We start from the raw sequence: 16,655 nt of genomic DNA, 5'->3' as shown, positions 1-16,655 counted from the left end.
CAAATATATACAGCATGACACATCCACAACAAAAACACTTTCTTCAAAACAAGATACATACTGGTGACAGATTCTATATGCACAAAACATTCCTAAATTTATAAACTGGCTTAACAAAAGAAAAAGCAGAAATCCTAAATCTTCAAAGCAGAGTTGGGGTTTCTTTTCTTTGTTTTGTGTTAAAGGAACTTAAAAAGAACAAAAAGGATTTGATTTTCGTTTATTGCAAACCATTTGACTTACCTCCTTTTAAAGGAGGGCCCTTATTTTCACACTGTGAATTGAACCAACCGGACAACTGCAACGATTGGGAGCGGGGGTTGTTCTTTTCCACTTCGCTCTTACAACTGCCCGTTGGGTTTAGAGTGCCCGTTCCGCTGCGTTTCGTTCCGCTTGGACAAATACTACAGTGGCAATTAAGGAGGAAACTCAGGAAAACAAAACACAAATATTAACTTGAAAACAATCCAGTTGCAAACTCGCTTAAATACGCTTTTAGGTTGTCTATTAGACTGTACACATTTCCTCGCTTGAAATAAATAGATTTTGCACATTAGGTTTCAGACGGAGGGGAGGGCAAAGAAGAAGCCTTGACTTGGCAATTTTTTTGTCTTCAGTTTCTTAATGCTTCTAATTCCATCTATTTATTTGACAAAAAAACCCCGTATTTATACAGAATTTACATTATACAAAGCTTGACACAAGCTGTAAATGCCACCAGCTCCTTTGCTATACTGAAGTCCTTCTTCCTCCCCGTCTCCTCGACATGATTTAGAGCTGGGATCTGTTTAAAAAGAACTCCAAATTACAATAGTCACTTTTAATAAATTATTTACATGCTCTTGAAGTACAAAGAAATCAGCAAAAAAATTTTCAACATGTTTCTACAAGAAACAGTGTCTGAAGAGAAGATTCTTGACTTTGCCTATGTACAGAAGATGCTTTTTTTTTTCTTTTTGATACTTCAAAATCCTTTTTTTTCCTTAATTTTTTTTTATACAGAAATGCACTGAAATGATCCCTGAAAAAGGTCACAAAAACCGGAACTGAAAGTACTGTTTGTTGGAGTTTAAAAATGGTTTTGTTTTTCCTTGTAGAAATAAGCTGCTCTATACAATATAAATATCTGCAAGATGAGCCCCTTCCCCTGCTGGACCCCCCAACAGTCACAGACCACTTATTGGGACCACCCTGGAATTGCAAACGGGGGGGAGAACCGAATGGATAAATGAAGGTGTTGGGCAGCAGCAGGCGGGACCTGCAAGCACAGAGCTCACTTCCTAAGAACTCCAACCGTGGAGGCATCTGCACCCTGAACCCCAGCCAGCTTCACGCTGGGAAACTAAGGGTTTAAGTCCTAATTCCAAAGCTTTTGCACTGTTCTCTTGGGTCATTTCACCTGGGGAGACAGAAATCTGCAGGGAGCATAAGGTCAGGTCTATTTTTGGCCTTAGGTTTCAATTCAGGTGAAAATAAACTGGGGACAGGCTTTCCAGCAACCAAAACAATCCGTAGATCTCTCTGTAAAGCAGCACATGCTGGTGAGGTTTCTTTTTAGTCCTTGCCACTATTTCCATGGGGTGCCTGTGCTGACTACGGAGGCGAATGCTGGGTCTGATCCAGGCTGGGGTGTGAATCGCACACCTACTGCCTTCCCCTCATCTCACCCCAGGAGATGGGTCCAGGAGGGATTAGAGAGGTATCTCTATGGGGCTGCCTTCCAAAACCACGTCCGTGGCTGCAGGGCTCCCGTGTCCTGATGAGACCCCACCAGCGTGCCAGGACAGGGCAGCCACAGGCAACTGCAGCAGCTCATGGAAATCACTAAACCACACACAGAATCCTCACTGTAAGATAATTTGGTTTGGGAATGGGGCAGTTTCGGAGTCTGAGACAAGAGCTGCACAGGTAGGACTCTGCAAGCCAAGATTTATGGGGGAGAAAAGCCTCACGTTTGGCTTTGAGACCAGACTAACGTGATTTTTCAGAAGTCCAACAGCTCTGTTTCCTACTGGGAAACTACTGGGAGCTCGGCTCTTCCGAAAACTCATGTTGTTTGTCTGGGATCCTAAAACCAGATGGGTTACAGGCAATTTTAGAAGTACCCAAGTGATTTAGGTACCCAAATCCTTTTGGCACTCCTAAAAACGCAGTGAAGAACCCCAACCTGCAGGTCTTGTTTCAGAAAACCACGACCTGCCTCCTTCCCACCTCTCCGCAACAAAGATTAAGGCAAACCACAGGGGCTAATCCCATCCAGAGCACACTGATATGCTGGGAAATGCAACACTGTCAATGGGTACTTAGGGGCTGAGACATTTGGGGTGTCTTTGCCCCCACAAAACCACCGTTAATACACTGGTCTGATGGACCAGAGAGGAAGAAGGCCAAGGACACCGGCAGAACTGCCACACACAGGGGCTTCAGTTCTGAGAAACAGGAAACTTCTGTGCATTTCCAAAGCTTTGAAAGTAAAAGGCCAAGCTGCAGAGCTGCCAGCTGGAGCATCAACACAAGATGAACCTGACTTAACCAAAGAATACAACAAAACTGAGCAGCAGGTTTAGCTCCCAAATGCTCCTGCCATCGCTGCAGTTACAACCAATGTTCAGTGACAGAAACTAGTTGTGCTTCTGATCGTTTTAGGTTCTGGGTCACTGTTACCCAACTGCTGGAGAGGTTTATAAAGTTGGGGTGGGAGGGGGAAACAACAAACCAAACCAAAACCAAGAGATGAGACACTACGGGCTCTCCAATCTCAACAACAATCTCCTCACCTCAGACAGAAATACAGGCAGTATTAAGGCAGCTCGTAGCAGTCTGTGTGTTCCTATTCTTTCTGGCTTTTTGTCTGAAGAAGTGCAGTGTGGGCCTGGCAGCTCCATGTAACAGCTGGAAAACCTCCCAGGAAACTCTTTTGCAAGGCGGTAACCTCTGATGGTGAAGTTGTGGCGACACAGCAATTATCCCTGATTTTGAAAGGCTACAAGAACACAGCTGTGCAATTTGTTCTGTTGGGGAGAAGATGTTTTGTTACACAGATCATCTTCCCATTTCATAATGATATTGCAACCTCCCCTTAGAAGCCAATTGAAAAGGTTTTAGTACAACTAATCTCTACTTTTAAAGCAGGAGAAGTTCAATGCAAGTTGAAAAAGTGATCCTGTCTATACCTGAATGGTCATGTAACACTTCCAGATCAAATCCAAAGAAGTATTTCTTTGGTACTTTGCCCCATTTTTAAATGGAACCTCTCAAAGAGCTGCAGCCTTCACCTCAGCACATCTACAAGGACAAAATATATCAAAAACTCGTTTCAAAACATGCCTTCCCAATTTAAAGAAGCATTCATTTTCATGCTGTAGATGGGGGAGGACAGGATTGCTCCCAGGGACACTTTTACTATGTTCTTATTGGAGAGATAGGACCACCGCAGGCCAAGTTACTGAGTAACAGAGGGAGGAGACCAGTGCCATGCAGCCTGTTCCTATCACAGGAGGCATTTCCCATATTCAAGGACAGAGCAAATACTCCACGTACAAGCTGAAAGGGCAGGGAAATGCAGACAAAAATGAGAGAAAATTAATACAAGACACAGATCAGCCTGTTTCCCATCTATAGGAAGGAAATTCTATCAAAAATGTGGGCCATAGTTATGCTTCCAAGGAGGGTAAGATCCCTAGAGTGCAAACATGGGCTGAATTGTCCACTTAATCTCAGCTTCAGCCTTTTTTTTGCATGCAAGACAAACCAGCCTCCAAGAAACAGGCATCCCCAAAGGCCACACACCATGCCACAATGCTACAGCGACACAACCGACTTGACTCCTTACTAGTCATTGTGGTATCCACGTATTTTTTCACGTGCAGGTGCAGAGGTTTTGATCCCCCAATATACCAGCATGTTATATGAAAACTAAGAGACAAGCCCAAGGTGTTGAGGTCTGCAGCTGACCTGGCTCCTCCCCAGGTGTCTGGCTTAGGGGGACTTGTTCAGGCTCATCCCTAACAAAAAGGCAGGACAGTTCACCTGGAGTCTGGTTGCAGACACGTCTCCGTACATACACACACCCGCTCACACACACACGCAGCCCCATTCACACCCCCTCAAGCCTCTGGCTTGCTCTGTAACATCAACCTTACATTTATTTACAGCTTACTCTGAGAAATCTGTGCAATTTCAGCCAATCAAGCTCCCAACAAACCCTATATGGCATTTTCAGTCTCTGCTTCACATTTAAACGTTGAATGTCTTTTTCAACCAACAGAACTGATGAGAAAAAGGTAGCAGCATTGATGAAAAGATGAAGGTTTAGAACAACAATTGAAAAAAAAAAGAAAAAGGTACCATTATTCCATTCTGGAGCATTACTGTAGGGACTGAACAGAGAAGCTAGTGTTTGGATAGACCATGCCACAAAATGGTTATCACCTTTTTGTGTGCGCGTAGGATCTGAAAAGGAAAGAGCACCTGAAACATGAACAGTCCTCGTAAGCGTGTGCGCTTTTGCTGTCATTCATGATCCTGGCAGAAGTGCGAAACTTGGGGTTTTTCTTCTCTTTTTTTCCTCTCTTTTTTTTAATTTTTTTTTCCTTTTTAATTTTTTGTTCCTTTTTTTACTGTTTTTTTGTTTTGTTTTTCCTTTTATTTGGCAAAGTGCAACCACACCTGGTTACCACAGTTTTGACATGGCCGAAGGTGCAAGTGTGACGAGAAACCTTGAGTTCAGTTCAGGGTTCCCCTGCAGTTCTCAGAGCCACAGAGACATGGGATTTTTACATCCTCAATTGGAAACTTGTAGTCATAGGTAATTTCCTCATTCACATTGATGTGCTGTTTGGAGTAGATGACAATCTTCTTTTGAGACTCCACCGTGATCACTTTAGCATAGCAATTTGGCTGCAAGGGTGATAGAACAGGTAATGATTTAGGTTCCTGATGGCCGTAGCTTCCCAGCCTCCACAATTATTCCAAGCTAAAATAAAATAGGGAAGTCCTTTCCTTATATAGCCTCAGTCATGTTTCCAGACTGCAGACCCAGGGAAAGCTGAGAGGAAGGCATGAAGCCAGGAAATAGAGCTCCCCCAAAATGCCATATTCTGGTTATCTGTGGTGCAGAAGAGCCTGGATGGTGCTCCACCAAGTTTGTCACAGGCTGAGAGCAGCTCAACCAATGCTTAATCATTTGCTCAGGCAGCCAAGCCTTTGAGCGTAGACTGCAATACAGAGCAGACAAGAAAGCAGCTTCTCTAACTGCCAGGGCAGAAAACATTTTTCCAGTTTGGACACTAGAAGGAGACTGCTCCCACTGAATAACAATGCTAAAAGTCAGTCTAAAGAAGTATTTGTTAGAGAGGTCTGAACAGTGTCCATCAGGGTCTCCCAACAGAGTCAGGAGGATCCTGAGTGCTCTTTGTCTTGCTGCGTGTTTTATTTCTTGCGTCTCATAAATCTCTTTACGCTGATTTAGACTCTGCTTTGATTTGCTGCAGCTCACTGACATTTAATCACAACCCTGTGACCCCCTGCTACTTCTGAACATGGCCCCAATCAAAGTCAGCAAGGACTCGATGGGTTTCTCAGGATGGCAGAGCACAGCTCCATGCAAACCCCTGGTACTTACATTGCAGCTGTGATTAATGAACCTGGCGAAGTTTCCGCACTTCGTGGCATCGATGATGGTGTCATGATCCACTCGGAACATGTAACTGCTCCCGATGCCTTCATCCTCGTATCGCTTTTCACGCATGTCAGCAATGACCTAAAGAAAACCCCATGGGTCAGGACATGGTGCAGAAGCGATCCATGAGCAGAGACCTATACAACGCTGTGCTTGTGTCACTCTACAGATATATAACCCCAAATGCCTCAAGAACACAAACCTCACTGAAAACAGAAGCGCTCCTCAGGATCTGAGTGCTTAGTTTTTACGGGTTGCTGAAAATCCCACCTTTGTACCTCCAAGCCACATGCCAGCCTCTGCCTACGTGACGCAGCTAGTGCCTTAGAGCAGGGACTCCAACCCTTGCTGTCATACTCAAGTGCTTCTCCCAGGGCTGGTTTTTGCTCAGGCTTCACCCACAGTCCAGCTTACCTGCCTGATGTTCTGACCCACGTATTCAATCACCATCTCATCAGCTGCAATGGGCTCCATAGCAAAAAGGCCCCAGTCATGGATGTGGCTCTTACAGAATTTTAGCTTTTTCTTCCGGAACTGCATGAAGAAAATACCCCAAAACCCAAACCCCGAGTTAGGCACAGCACAGAAAGGGAAAGGCTGTCCCGAGGTCCAGCATCTGCAGCACAAGCAGCACTAGGGTACTTCAACCTGATTTTAGTTTCCTTCTATCTCGTGGTGACAGGAAGGCAGGACAGATGTCATGGGAGGTCCCACGAAGTTGCACTTCTTGAGGTTTTTTTTAGCACCAACCACACTATGGGGAGAGCAGACCCTTTGAGGCCATCGGTCTCAGTTCTGCATAATCCTGATTGCTCAAGCTCTGTAATCACTATATACTCATTTATAGCCATAATCTCTGCTTCTCATTAGTAAGTATACTGTACTAAGTGTCATGTTTTCTCTGTAACTGCTCTGTCCCCGTTTCTTTAGGTGAATTATTTGTGTTGCACATTATATTAAGTTGTATTGTTGTACCAAGTTGTATTACATCAAATACAGGAATGCCAGATACCAGTCACACAGAGCAGTGCCCAATGCTGAGATGGGCATCACTGAGGTGAGACAACCTGACAGGAGATCCCCTGCCCCGGCCTCAGCCTACTCCCAACCAGACCCTGCCCAAAGGAGCAATCCATGGCTGACCTACCTTGAGCTGGTTGAACTTGAGCAGGTCACTGTCACAGCTACCAGTGAAGGAGGAGAGGAGCCTGCGCTGCTCTGACCGCCTCTCGGAGCCAGCCCGGGTAGAAGCATGAGGTTGGGCAGGGATGCTCATACCCTGAGAGGACAAACAGGGTGATCAAAGCTGCTCCACAGACCCAACACCCTGCAGCCTCCCTGTGAGCAATCCTTTGCGCTACAACACACCACTGCAGAATGTGTGGCCTCCTAAAACATCCCACATCAAACACTAACACCTCCCCAGCAGCTCCTGGATGACCGACTTGACACAGGCGTAGCAACAGCTTCACCTTCCTCCTTGCCAAAAGGCAGGAAGCATCCACTGTGAGTGACACCGTATAAAACCAAATCCCATTTGCACCTTGGCAGACAGCACAGGACACGTTCTCACCTGTGTGTCAGCTGGAGGCTCCTCTGCGAAAGCTCGGCTATTGTTGAGGTATTTGAGTTTGTCCTTCTTATCAATTTTGTAATAGCCTTCACTTCGTGCACAGCCCGTGACGTGCTCCCGCATCCCATCATCCCGCTTCTTTTTCTTGGGGGTAGAAAAGCTAGTAGGTGGGAAGAAGTTAAGGAGAAACACAGCCAGCAGTGGACATCAGGCAAAACTTGCTACAGATACATAGAGCTAACGCCGGGAGCTTGGGAAACTAGGAAGGTTTGGGGAGGGTTGCAAAACAACCCCAATCCCATTGGAAAGTCACAATCATCACTGAAGCCCACATGCCCACAGGCTAACCAAGAACGGTCTTTCCTCCTTAGCTGCATGATTTGGGAAGCTAAAGCAAAGAGATAATGAAAATTTAAACTCAAAAAGGTTAAGCTGTCAAGAGAAACCTGTTTGAGAAAGGATTTCCCCACAGCACCCATTATGTACACAGACAGCAGCTGCCCAGCCATCTGGATGTACCATCTTCTCTGCTCTGAGTGGCATGCTTTTGTTCTACCTCCAGAAACTCCTTGCAGCCACCCCAAGCCCTGAAGACGCTTCACTGATCTCACAGCAGCAATCACCCCCACTGACTAAGATCAGATGCTCCTCAGCCGAAAGGGCAGGCAGAGAGATGATGCTCTCACCAGCCTTAGTACATCAGCTCCTTCAGACCAGTTGGGAAGGGTAAGCCCCTGAGCAGATGTTTCAAACCCCACTGACCTGATCAGTGAAGGAAACCTGCACCTGGCCTGGCAAAGAGCCACTGCACTGAGCAGGCAGAAGGTCTTTGGCTTCTGGAAGGACAGTGCCGGCTAACCCCAAAACACAGCCATGAACCCTAGGACAAGTGAGTTCTACACAAAAAATGCTCCCTGTGAGTCCTAACATACCCTGAACACCAGAAAACTGGAGCTGGGGCAGACACAGACTGAGAATTACCAGGGATGACATTTTTCATCATCCTTTAAAAGTATTTCCTTTAAATGATTAAATAAATCTGTTTCAAAGCTATTGCATTGGTAGAAAGAAAATTACAAATTTAATCTTTCATGTTGCCCTTTTGAGAGGCTTTTTAGTGCTAGCATCATATCACTGACTCTTCTGAGTGGTTTGGGCTTTTCATAGAATCACAGTCAGGTAGTCTGGAAAAGACCTTTAAGATCAAGTCTTGTCCCTTGCAGGGGGTAAGGGATGAGATATTTAAACTCCACACAATCTCCAGCAACACACAAGGTGGTGCATTTGTCTTCTTTAACATATAAACCTGTATATCCTTCCTAAAAACATTACTGGATTCCTAGATCATAAACATTACTAGTTCCTAGATTACAGGAACAGCCTTTTAGGCACTGGACATCTCTCCTGGTGGCTGTACATGTGCAGAACCTTGTTCTGAGACAGCTTTTGTGTCCCAGAAATGCTCCCAAAGATTCAAAGCTACAGCCTATGCTGCTGATCACCAGATGATGGCCAGGGAGGGAGCGGATGGGGCCAGATCCTGCCTCATTAGCACCAACCAGGGCCCCACATACTTGCTGCAGGAGCCCCAGTACATTCCCCACCTAGCCCAGGGCTGTGTTTGTCCCTGATGTGCTGCTGAGAAACCAGTGCTCTTATTAGTATTTCAAACTCAAAGAGTTAAAGCTGCTGATACCACAGCTCATCATTTTGGGCACAGATGGTGAGATTATTTTTACAGCAAGTTTTAGCCCCAGGTTAAAGCCCTGTATGTGCAGACTCGAAATTCCACAGGCAAGCTGAAAAAGAAAGTCTGGTTTAAATGCAGACAGAAGCTTCTCAAACTAGCAAGGAAGCCTCCCCAGAAGAGGGGCATACAGATTTTCCCTGCAGTCCTAGACTGAAATGCAGCAGGAACAGCCATTTCTGCAGTATTTTTGTATTGCAGCTTCAGGGAATAAAGCAGTCTAGAATTCCCTGCTGATGCAAGCAATTCCTGTTTGAGTAAGCAAATGCTCTTTTCCACCAGACTTAAGTTTTTTGCATTGTAAGGCCTACACAGTGACCCTCTAGTGCACGTTACACGTGCTGTGTAATGCAGAGCACCAGTGAGAAAGGATATAAGGATGGAATACCCACAGGGTGTCATTGAGCCAGTCCATACCATTGTCCTGCTGTAACAAGCGGTCATATGTGATACACATGAATTTGATATCTTCCTCATCTATGCCTCCGTTCCAAATATCATACAAAATGGTCATCTCCTCAAACTCGGAGCGTGGCCTGAACTGAGGCCGGGGTGGGGAATACTCAGGGGAAGGAATCGCTGGGAGGTGCTCAGGTGACTTCTTCTGCCTTCGCCACTGTCTTTTAGGTTTCGCATGAGCTTCTTCCTCCTTGAAGTCTTCATTCCACTGGTTCTCCAGTTCCTTAAATGGCAGTTTCTCTGCAACTGTCTCAGCTGCAATTTTCTCATGGAAACCGTCATTCCTGAAGTCCAGGGTGACAGCTTCAGGGTCTTTTAGTCCATAGAAAGCATCAGGATGTCCACTCAGCAGCTCTTTGCCCACAGCACTTTCCACCAAGGCCACTGGCATAGGAGGAGGTTCTATGGTTTTGCCCGAGTACATATCCAGTGAGAGGACAGAAGGTGGTGACCGTTTTGGTCGGCCTGGCCTCCTTTTGGGAAGGACAGAAGGAGGTGGTGGGGGAGGAAGAACAGAAGCACCAGGGGGTACTTCTGACGAGAGCAAAACAGATTTTACTTCTGCCTTGCATTCCTCAATGGGCATTCTTCCATCTCCATGCATGCATGGCAGGACTGCTACAGGTATTGGCTCATCAGGTGGCAAACCCATGTCCATGTGGAAATCTGCTTGTGGGGGGCTGGCGAAGGGAATAGGGGAAGGAACACTGTTCATGCTGATCGTAAGGGAAGCACCAAGAGGCTCTTTAAAGGGTTTCTCATCGACGTCATCCTCTGACTGTTTCTTGCCAGACAGAAAGCAAGAAATGGTAGCACCAGCCTCTGGGAAAGTAGGCGTGAAACTGAAATCTCTCCCAGGAGTCCGAGGAATGCCACTGTTGATGCCAGGAGATTGGGATGGGTAGGAAAAGGGGCTCCCTGGGACTTGAGGGGAACTGAGGGTCAAACTGCTTCCTGTAAGGGGAGCATCGCTTCCTGGCGTGGCTGGAACAGTGTCCGTGCTCTGCGACTTCGCAAAGGGGTGTGAAGACTTGACCAAAATGTCCCGCCCAGGAGTCCTTGGAATCTCCTCTTCTATGGACGTTTTGGTCACCATTAAGTGTTCAGGGAACTTTTCTGGAGGGACTAAAGGTTCTTCCTTACCAGGAGTGGATGGTAAGGGAAGCATGGAGGATGGCACTTTGTGGGCTGGAAGCAAAAGAGCATCAGTCTCTGAATGCATCATCACCTCCAGTCCAGGCGTGCGAGGCAGCCGGTCGTCTTCCTCCGTTGCAGAGGGCAGTTTTGTTTTAACATGAGCTTCTAAGCTGCTGTCCTCAGACTTGCTAAAGAAGCTGCTTTTATTCGGCAGAGGTTCTCCAAAGACTCCCACTGGAGCTGAGAGACAGAGCACCGCCTCCTCATCTTGAGAGTCAGGCTTTGGACCTTCCTGTACCTCTGGCTCCAGCATGGTAGCAGGTTCGGACTCTTCCTCTAAAAGGGGGAAAAGAAAAGAGAATTAGGAGCTTTGCTTCAATTCAGTTTCTCGCCACTTGCCAGTAAAGGCATGTTTAAGACGCCACAATTATGGAACAGCTCAATTCCACTGGGAGGCTTTAAGAACTCCCATTGCTTTACCTTTTGGAGGCACAGAGTGTGGAGTAATTAGACGCTACCACAGTCATTCCTAATGGACCATAAAAACCCCACACTATTAATTTGAGGATTAACTACAACACAGGCCAGAACGAAGGTTTTCTCCTTTCAAAACCCCTGCCCACCTTTTGTACAGACATAAAAAGATTTAGTGGATTGCGGGCTGAGGACTTTGGAGAAGAGCTGTCAGAGCCTCAAGCTATCAGCTTTTCTAATGTGGGAAAGAAAACTAATTGCAAGGCCATGAAGAACCCTGAGCTCTCCAAGGAGGGAGCAGTGAAGGGAGGAGCATAACACTCTTGAACAACACATGAAGGGAATGGGAAGCCCTTGTAATGAATGAGGAGACACTCAGATGGTATCAATGAGGCAATTTATATGCTGCTCTCTCTGCAGCAGGCTCATTTGTCTGGAGTTTATTTACCCACTTAGGGCCAGGTCCAAAAGGAATCAACAGTGAATCTTGTTAGGCAGCTCAAAATAACACTTTCAAGTGGGAGAGCAAAAGGAGGTGAAAATGCCTGGATAGTTGGAAGAGAAGTGTTCCCCATTTGTGCTGAACAAACCACAGAAGGGTCCAGTCCCTGTAACTCCTGTACAATCAGGACGGGCTGCACCAGAAGAATACTGTAGTTAGAGCTTGTTCTCACAGTGTCCCTGTAAAGCTCATTCCACAAGAGCTGGTGCCCAAATGCAGGTCTCCCCAACTATATGTCCTTTCTGCACACTGATCTGTTCCAGAGAGGATCTGTGCAAGAAGGTTCTCTGCCCTGCCCAGTTCAGCATTTTGCCTCTTCAGGGCTTTCAGATTTTAGGGCAGTCAAGGAGTGACAGCCTGTGCAGGGACTGGATTTCCAGCTCTCCAAGAGGCAAAGTACTGCCCCAGCAGTCCTCAGCCACCAGTCCTGCCAAGGCTCACGCTGAAGGCCACACTCCATGTGCTCTCCCTGTCGGCCCCACCGTCTCACTTTTAATTCCCCCACAGCTGCAGAATTTGACAAACTTTATGCATCTCACTCCTGTTCTAATTTCTGTAGGTTAAATACAACTCTGTACTGAATGCAGACAACTTCCTTCTCCCAGGAAGTCAGAGAGTATCACTTGAAAGGACTAAGTAAAAAAAACACGAACACCAATAATAGTATTAGGAACCAGATACAACACTGAGACCCCACTCACCTGCCCCATATAGCTCCTCAGTCACACACTGCCTCAGTATTAAACACAAAAAGAGCCAGTAGTGGCTCATTAAGCACAGATTCCTGCTCTGTTTTAGCAGCCACGGCTTCTCTATCTTGAGCTTCAGCCACCACAACATCCGATCAGTCACCCTCAAATGTTGACAACTGTTCAGTTCCTGTAGGACAGTAACTAAACTGGCTTAGGGTAAGATTCTGGATACAATAACCGCAGTATTTTTAGTAGCTGATGACTCATGTAACACTCCTTACTAGGAAGGAAAGTTCAGCACAGACCTGTTTCCCTGTAGAGATAACCCCTAGCCTAGAGCTAAGGCTGGAGGAAGAGAAAGGAAATACAAACCCATACATATTTGATGCTGTGAGAATACTGTACTTGGAAATGTGTACAACAAACACCAAACTACATGAAAAGACATACCTGGCCTACAGATGGGAGACAGAGCAAGTTTTGTCTCCTGGTCTCTTTCCATAACCAAGTGTTTCAGTGTTTCAGCAGCAATAGATGCCTCTGGGACTTCACCACATTCACCTTCCCCAGCTTTGATTTCTTCCATGCCTTCATCTTTCACTGCCAAAGCTGGCTCTGCGAGTCCCAAGCCTGTTGCGTCCATGTAGTCATCCACAGGATACAGCTCCAAAATAGTCTCCCTCTCATCATCGGGAAGCTCATGACTAGCAGGTTCATGCTCCGTCTCAGCAACCATGGCTTCTCTGTCTTGATCTTCAGCCACCTCTTCTTCCTCTTCCTCCTCCTCTTCATCTTCATCATCCTCATCTTCATCATCTGAGTCTGAACTTGACTCAAATTCAGAGGAGTCCTCGCTTTCATCGGATGATTCAACTTCAGCCTTGGAAGATGAGGGACTTGCTACATCTACAACAAGAACAAATCCCCATTAGTTCAGCTTTCCGACATCATTAAACAATCAGGGTCTACTACAGGAGTAAATATCACTTCCACACTATAACAGCGTGGAAGCAGCATCAGGAACAGCATGTGGGTTTGAAGGACTCCCCAGTTTATTTAGTTTTGCAGAGACTTACAAACTGTGTATCTGGAGGCTCACAACAATCGCTATACAACAGGCAGCTTCATCAGCTGCAAAGGCAGTGCTGCCTGGCACCTTGTTCACATGCGTCTCTTGGTGGGTTGCATCTTTACTGGAGTTGTACTAAGCTTTTCTGCTGCCTTCACGCACAGCTTTAAAATGTGGGACCTACCATCTCCCAGAGCAGAGCTTAGAGGACAGAAAACTATTAGCAGCTGAATTACCCTGTTTGGAGTCTGGTCCCTTCTCCTCCCAGTCACACATGGTTCGTAAAGCAAACTCATCTGGCTTTGAGGTCTCTGCCCCTCTGTCAAGTTGGGCTGAGGGTGGAGAGCTATTGCAAAGGGACCCACAGACTGAGGGATCATGGAAGCCTCACAGGCAGCAACTAAAAGGACCTTTATACATTATCTTGTGGAAAATCACCCTTCAGTGAAGGAAGGTGCACAAATAAAAACAATCAGCTCACAAATGCAAAGGGAAAAACCACACGTGACCCAAAGGCTATGCCTGCTCCTTCCACTGGAACCACTTACCCTCCTCAGAGTCCTGCTCCTCCTCCTTGTCACTTGTGTCTACGCCTGTCTCCTCCTCCTCCTCATCTTCATCCTCATCCTCATCTCCATCATCATCTTCATCCTCATCATCATCTTCATCCTCCTCGTCATCCTCCTCTTCCTCCTTTGCAAGAAAGCATTGCCAAAAAATGAACAGTGTCTGACTGAGACCTGGCTGTCACTGTAATAACCACCAGTGACTCTCATGGATGCTGATTAGAGAATCTGAAGAGTGAATAACCTCACTGAGGTTCCCTCAGCACAGACCCTAGTGGGTAAGAAGGTAACTCTGGCATCTGGAACTACCAACCCCCTTTTAATAACAGACAGCATTCAGAACTGCAATCGCAAATGAACACACCTTGCCAGGTGCTGCTTTCACCAAGCTTCCCTCTTCTTCCTGCTCCTCCTCCTTCTCTGAAGAGGACTCTTCCTCTTTCTCTGATGTCTCATCTCCCTCTTCTCCCTCGCTGTCAAGCTCCAGTGGCCTTGCTGGTCGCCGTCTCAGCCCCACTGCTTCTGCATCCTTCTTTGACAGGTCAGATGTTGTATCAGAAGCATCCCTGTCCCTCTCCGACTCTGATGAGCAAAAACAAGAGGGAATTGCCATCAAATACCTTGTAAGGTAGGAAAAGTGTTGACTACATAACAGAAATCTGTTACTTGGGAAGATCAAAGCTAGGAGCAATGTCCCCATGTGCTGTGTGAGTCCTCAAGTGTACAAAGGCTTACTGATTTCAGCATGAGGGCAAGACTGGGTACAGGGCATTGAAATGCCAAGGATGGCAAAATACAGGTGGCCAAAGCTGACAAGCAACAGGCAGAGTGCAGTGAGGAGACATGGCATGACTGAGGTCAGACAAGTAAGCCAAACTTACTGCCTTTTTGTATTAAGTGCTTTACAAAACCCTCTTTCTGTACTTTGGCTTCAAAACCAGTTGTTAGTCTGAACTGACCTTATGGCACAAGTAACTTGAATCTACTTTTTAATGCAAACCAAATGGTATTCAAAAGCTTTGTTTTATCCCTAACCTGCAAAACATGTTAAAATATTTTCAAATAGATTTTTCTGGCAAATAACTTTGATTTGCTCCTAGAATCAAACACAGGGCAAACCGTCGCGTGTGCTTTCTCCATGAACTCACCTGAGCTCCCTCTACTGGGTGACCAGCTCTGCATCACCAGAACTAAACTAGGTTATGAGTTACTTATACAATGCAGGGCTTAAATTTCCCACCCGTGCATTTAAGATAACTGAATCCAGAGGAGACAGCGCCCAGCTGATGAGAGGTCTGTGAGAAGCAGGGGTCTGGCTCAGATCCTTCACTCTGTGTCTAACTGTAAGTGAGCACACTGCTGTGAAGTTTAAAAGCATTCAGCTTGCATGTGGTTTGCATCTGCTCTCGTGTTTTAAACAAATGTGCTTTGCAAACCTTCATCTTCATCATCCACTGAAGTGGAAGGCCGGATTCTCTTCTGATCTCCTGCTGAGGCAGCTTCAGGTGGCTCCTTTCTTTTCACCTGAACAAAAGACACAATTAGCATTTCTAAAAGTTTAGGAACAGCAGAAATCAACTTCTTAAGCAAACTGCTACTGCTTTACTTTGCAGTGGTGACTTACACCAGAAACCAAGGGACACTTCTCTAGCTCTTGATCCCTTTATTCGCTTCCAAACAGAATTTCACTGTGAATGAAATTCTACCCCCTCAATTTGCATCAAAACACTCTGGGTACCAGCACGGTGCATGTCATCACCACACACTTTGAAGATGACAGAGAAAACTCTCCACAAATCCATTTGTCTGAGATGCAGCAGAACAGAAAAAGAACCTAAGCCTATGGCATCTTAAGGAAGCTCAAAGCAAGTTTTATTCTAAATAAAGGCTGCAGAATCCCTCAGCCCAAACCTTCACTTGCACTTTCTATGCATTCAGAAGCCTATCTCCAGGGAAGGCCGCTACCCTCCTCTAACCCACACTTTGTTTAAGATGCTTTTCATTGTTTATGCAAATGCTCTGCGACCCTGTGCTTGCAGGTCTGATTCTGTGAACTACATGGGCAGAGAACACCTTTAACCAAACTTCAGGTGAGATTCAGCTGCCAAACTGCAGAACATTCTAAGCAAATAGGTAACTGTGTAAAGCACCACAAGCAGAAGCATATTTTGCAATCATGCTGAAATGCTGTGTCCTAAACACAGCCAAATGCCTCATTTACACTGGGGAGCAGGGAGATCCTTTACAGACAATGCACACAAGTGGTAGATGCAAAGATAAGGCTGGAAGGGAATACTAGCATAATGAAGACAGATCTTTGCTTTTACCTTGAAGGACGGCAGCCGGATGGCCCCTCGTAGCCCAATGCCCAAGCCAATTCCCTCATATCCCAGGCCTTCTCCTTTGTTCCAGTTCTCCAAAAGACAAGATGCAATTCGATCCTTCGGCTTTGGTTTTTCCTCCAGTTCTCCTCCAGACTTCACTGGAGTGAGAGACGCCTGCAACAGAGAAAGCACACTCAAGTAGAAAATGCCCTGGGTAGCACACAAACTCTGAAAACCATCTATGTTGAGGATTGTGAAATGTCACTGCCTCGCCCTGCTATCAGTTTCTCTGAAGGCAAGGGCAGCTGAACATGCACTACGTGGCCACACACACTTGAAAGGGAGAAGGTGCAAGAGCTCTTCTTGATAACAAGACCTTTCCATTTCTGAGAAGCCTCCTCCCCTTTGCATTTTAAGAAGTTATTTGCTCTG

The 16,655-nt window shown here is 46.1% G+C and overlaps 1 protein-coding gene across 5 annotated transcripts in view; it reads right to left on the bottom strand.

Annotated features, from left to right (window-relative positions):
• Positions 1-179: 179 nt before the first annotated feature.
• The window catches only part of SETD1B (SET domain containing 1B, histone lysine methyltransferase), a 52,793-nt gene continuing 36,317 nt past the window's right edge, over positions 180-16,655 (bottom strand). Inside the window, exons 8-20 of one of the 5 annotated variants that reach the window (XR_009963866.1) lie at positions 16,227-16,397; positions 15,336-15,423; positions 14,264-14,481; positions 13,882-14,026; positions 12,715-13,170; positions 9,376-10,932; positions 7,254-7,420; positions 6,828-6,959; positions 6,095-6,214; positions 5,624-5,761; positions 4,471-4,899; positions 3,174-3,285; positions 180-3,011 (exon numbers count right to left, since the gene is read on the bottom strand). Coding sequence is in view for 1 of the 5 variants with exons in the window: in XM_062613797.1 (XP_062469781.1) it covers positions 4,726-4,899; positions 5,624-5,761; positions 6,095-6,214; positions 6,828-6,959; positions 7,254-7,420; positions 9,376-10,932; positions 12,715-13,170; positions 13,882-14,026; positions 14,264-14,481; positions 15,336-15,423; positions 16,227-16,397 (3,366 nt within the window). In the remaining 4 variants the exon portion in view is untranslated. Of the gene's footprint in view, positions 4,900-5,623; positions 5,762-6,094; positions 6,215-6,827; positions 6,960-7,253; positions 7,421-9,375; positions 10,933-12,714; positions 13,171-13,881; positions 14,027-14,263; positions 14,482-15,335; positions 15,424-16,226; positions 16,398-16,655 lie in introns of all 5 variants that reach the window. The other 4 variants (XR_009963862.1, XR_009963863.1, XR_009963864.1 and 1 more) reach the window with 4 other exon arrangements.

The sequence above is a fragment of the Pezoporus occidentalis genome, unplaced genomic scaffold, assembly GCF_034315485.1.
Source record: "Pezoporus occidentalis ecotype Australia unplaced genomic scaffold, CSIRO_AGI_Poc_V1 ctg102, whole genome shotgun sequence".
Lineage (NCBI taxonomy): Eukaryota > Metazoa > Chordata > Aves > Psittaciformes > Psittacidae > Pezoporus > Pezoporus occidentalis.
Note: the sequence above shows the minus strand (reverse complement) of the source record. Positions and strands in the feature narration are given on the sequence as shown.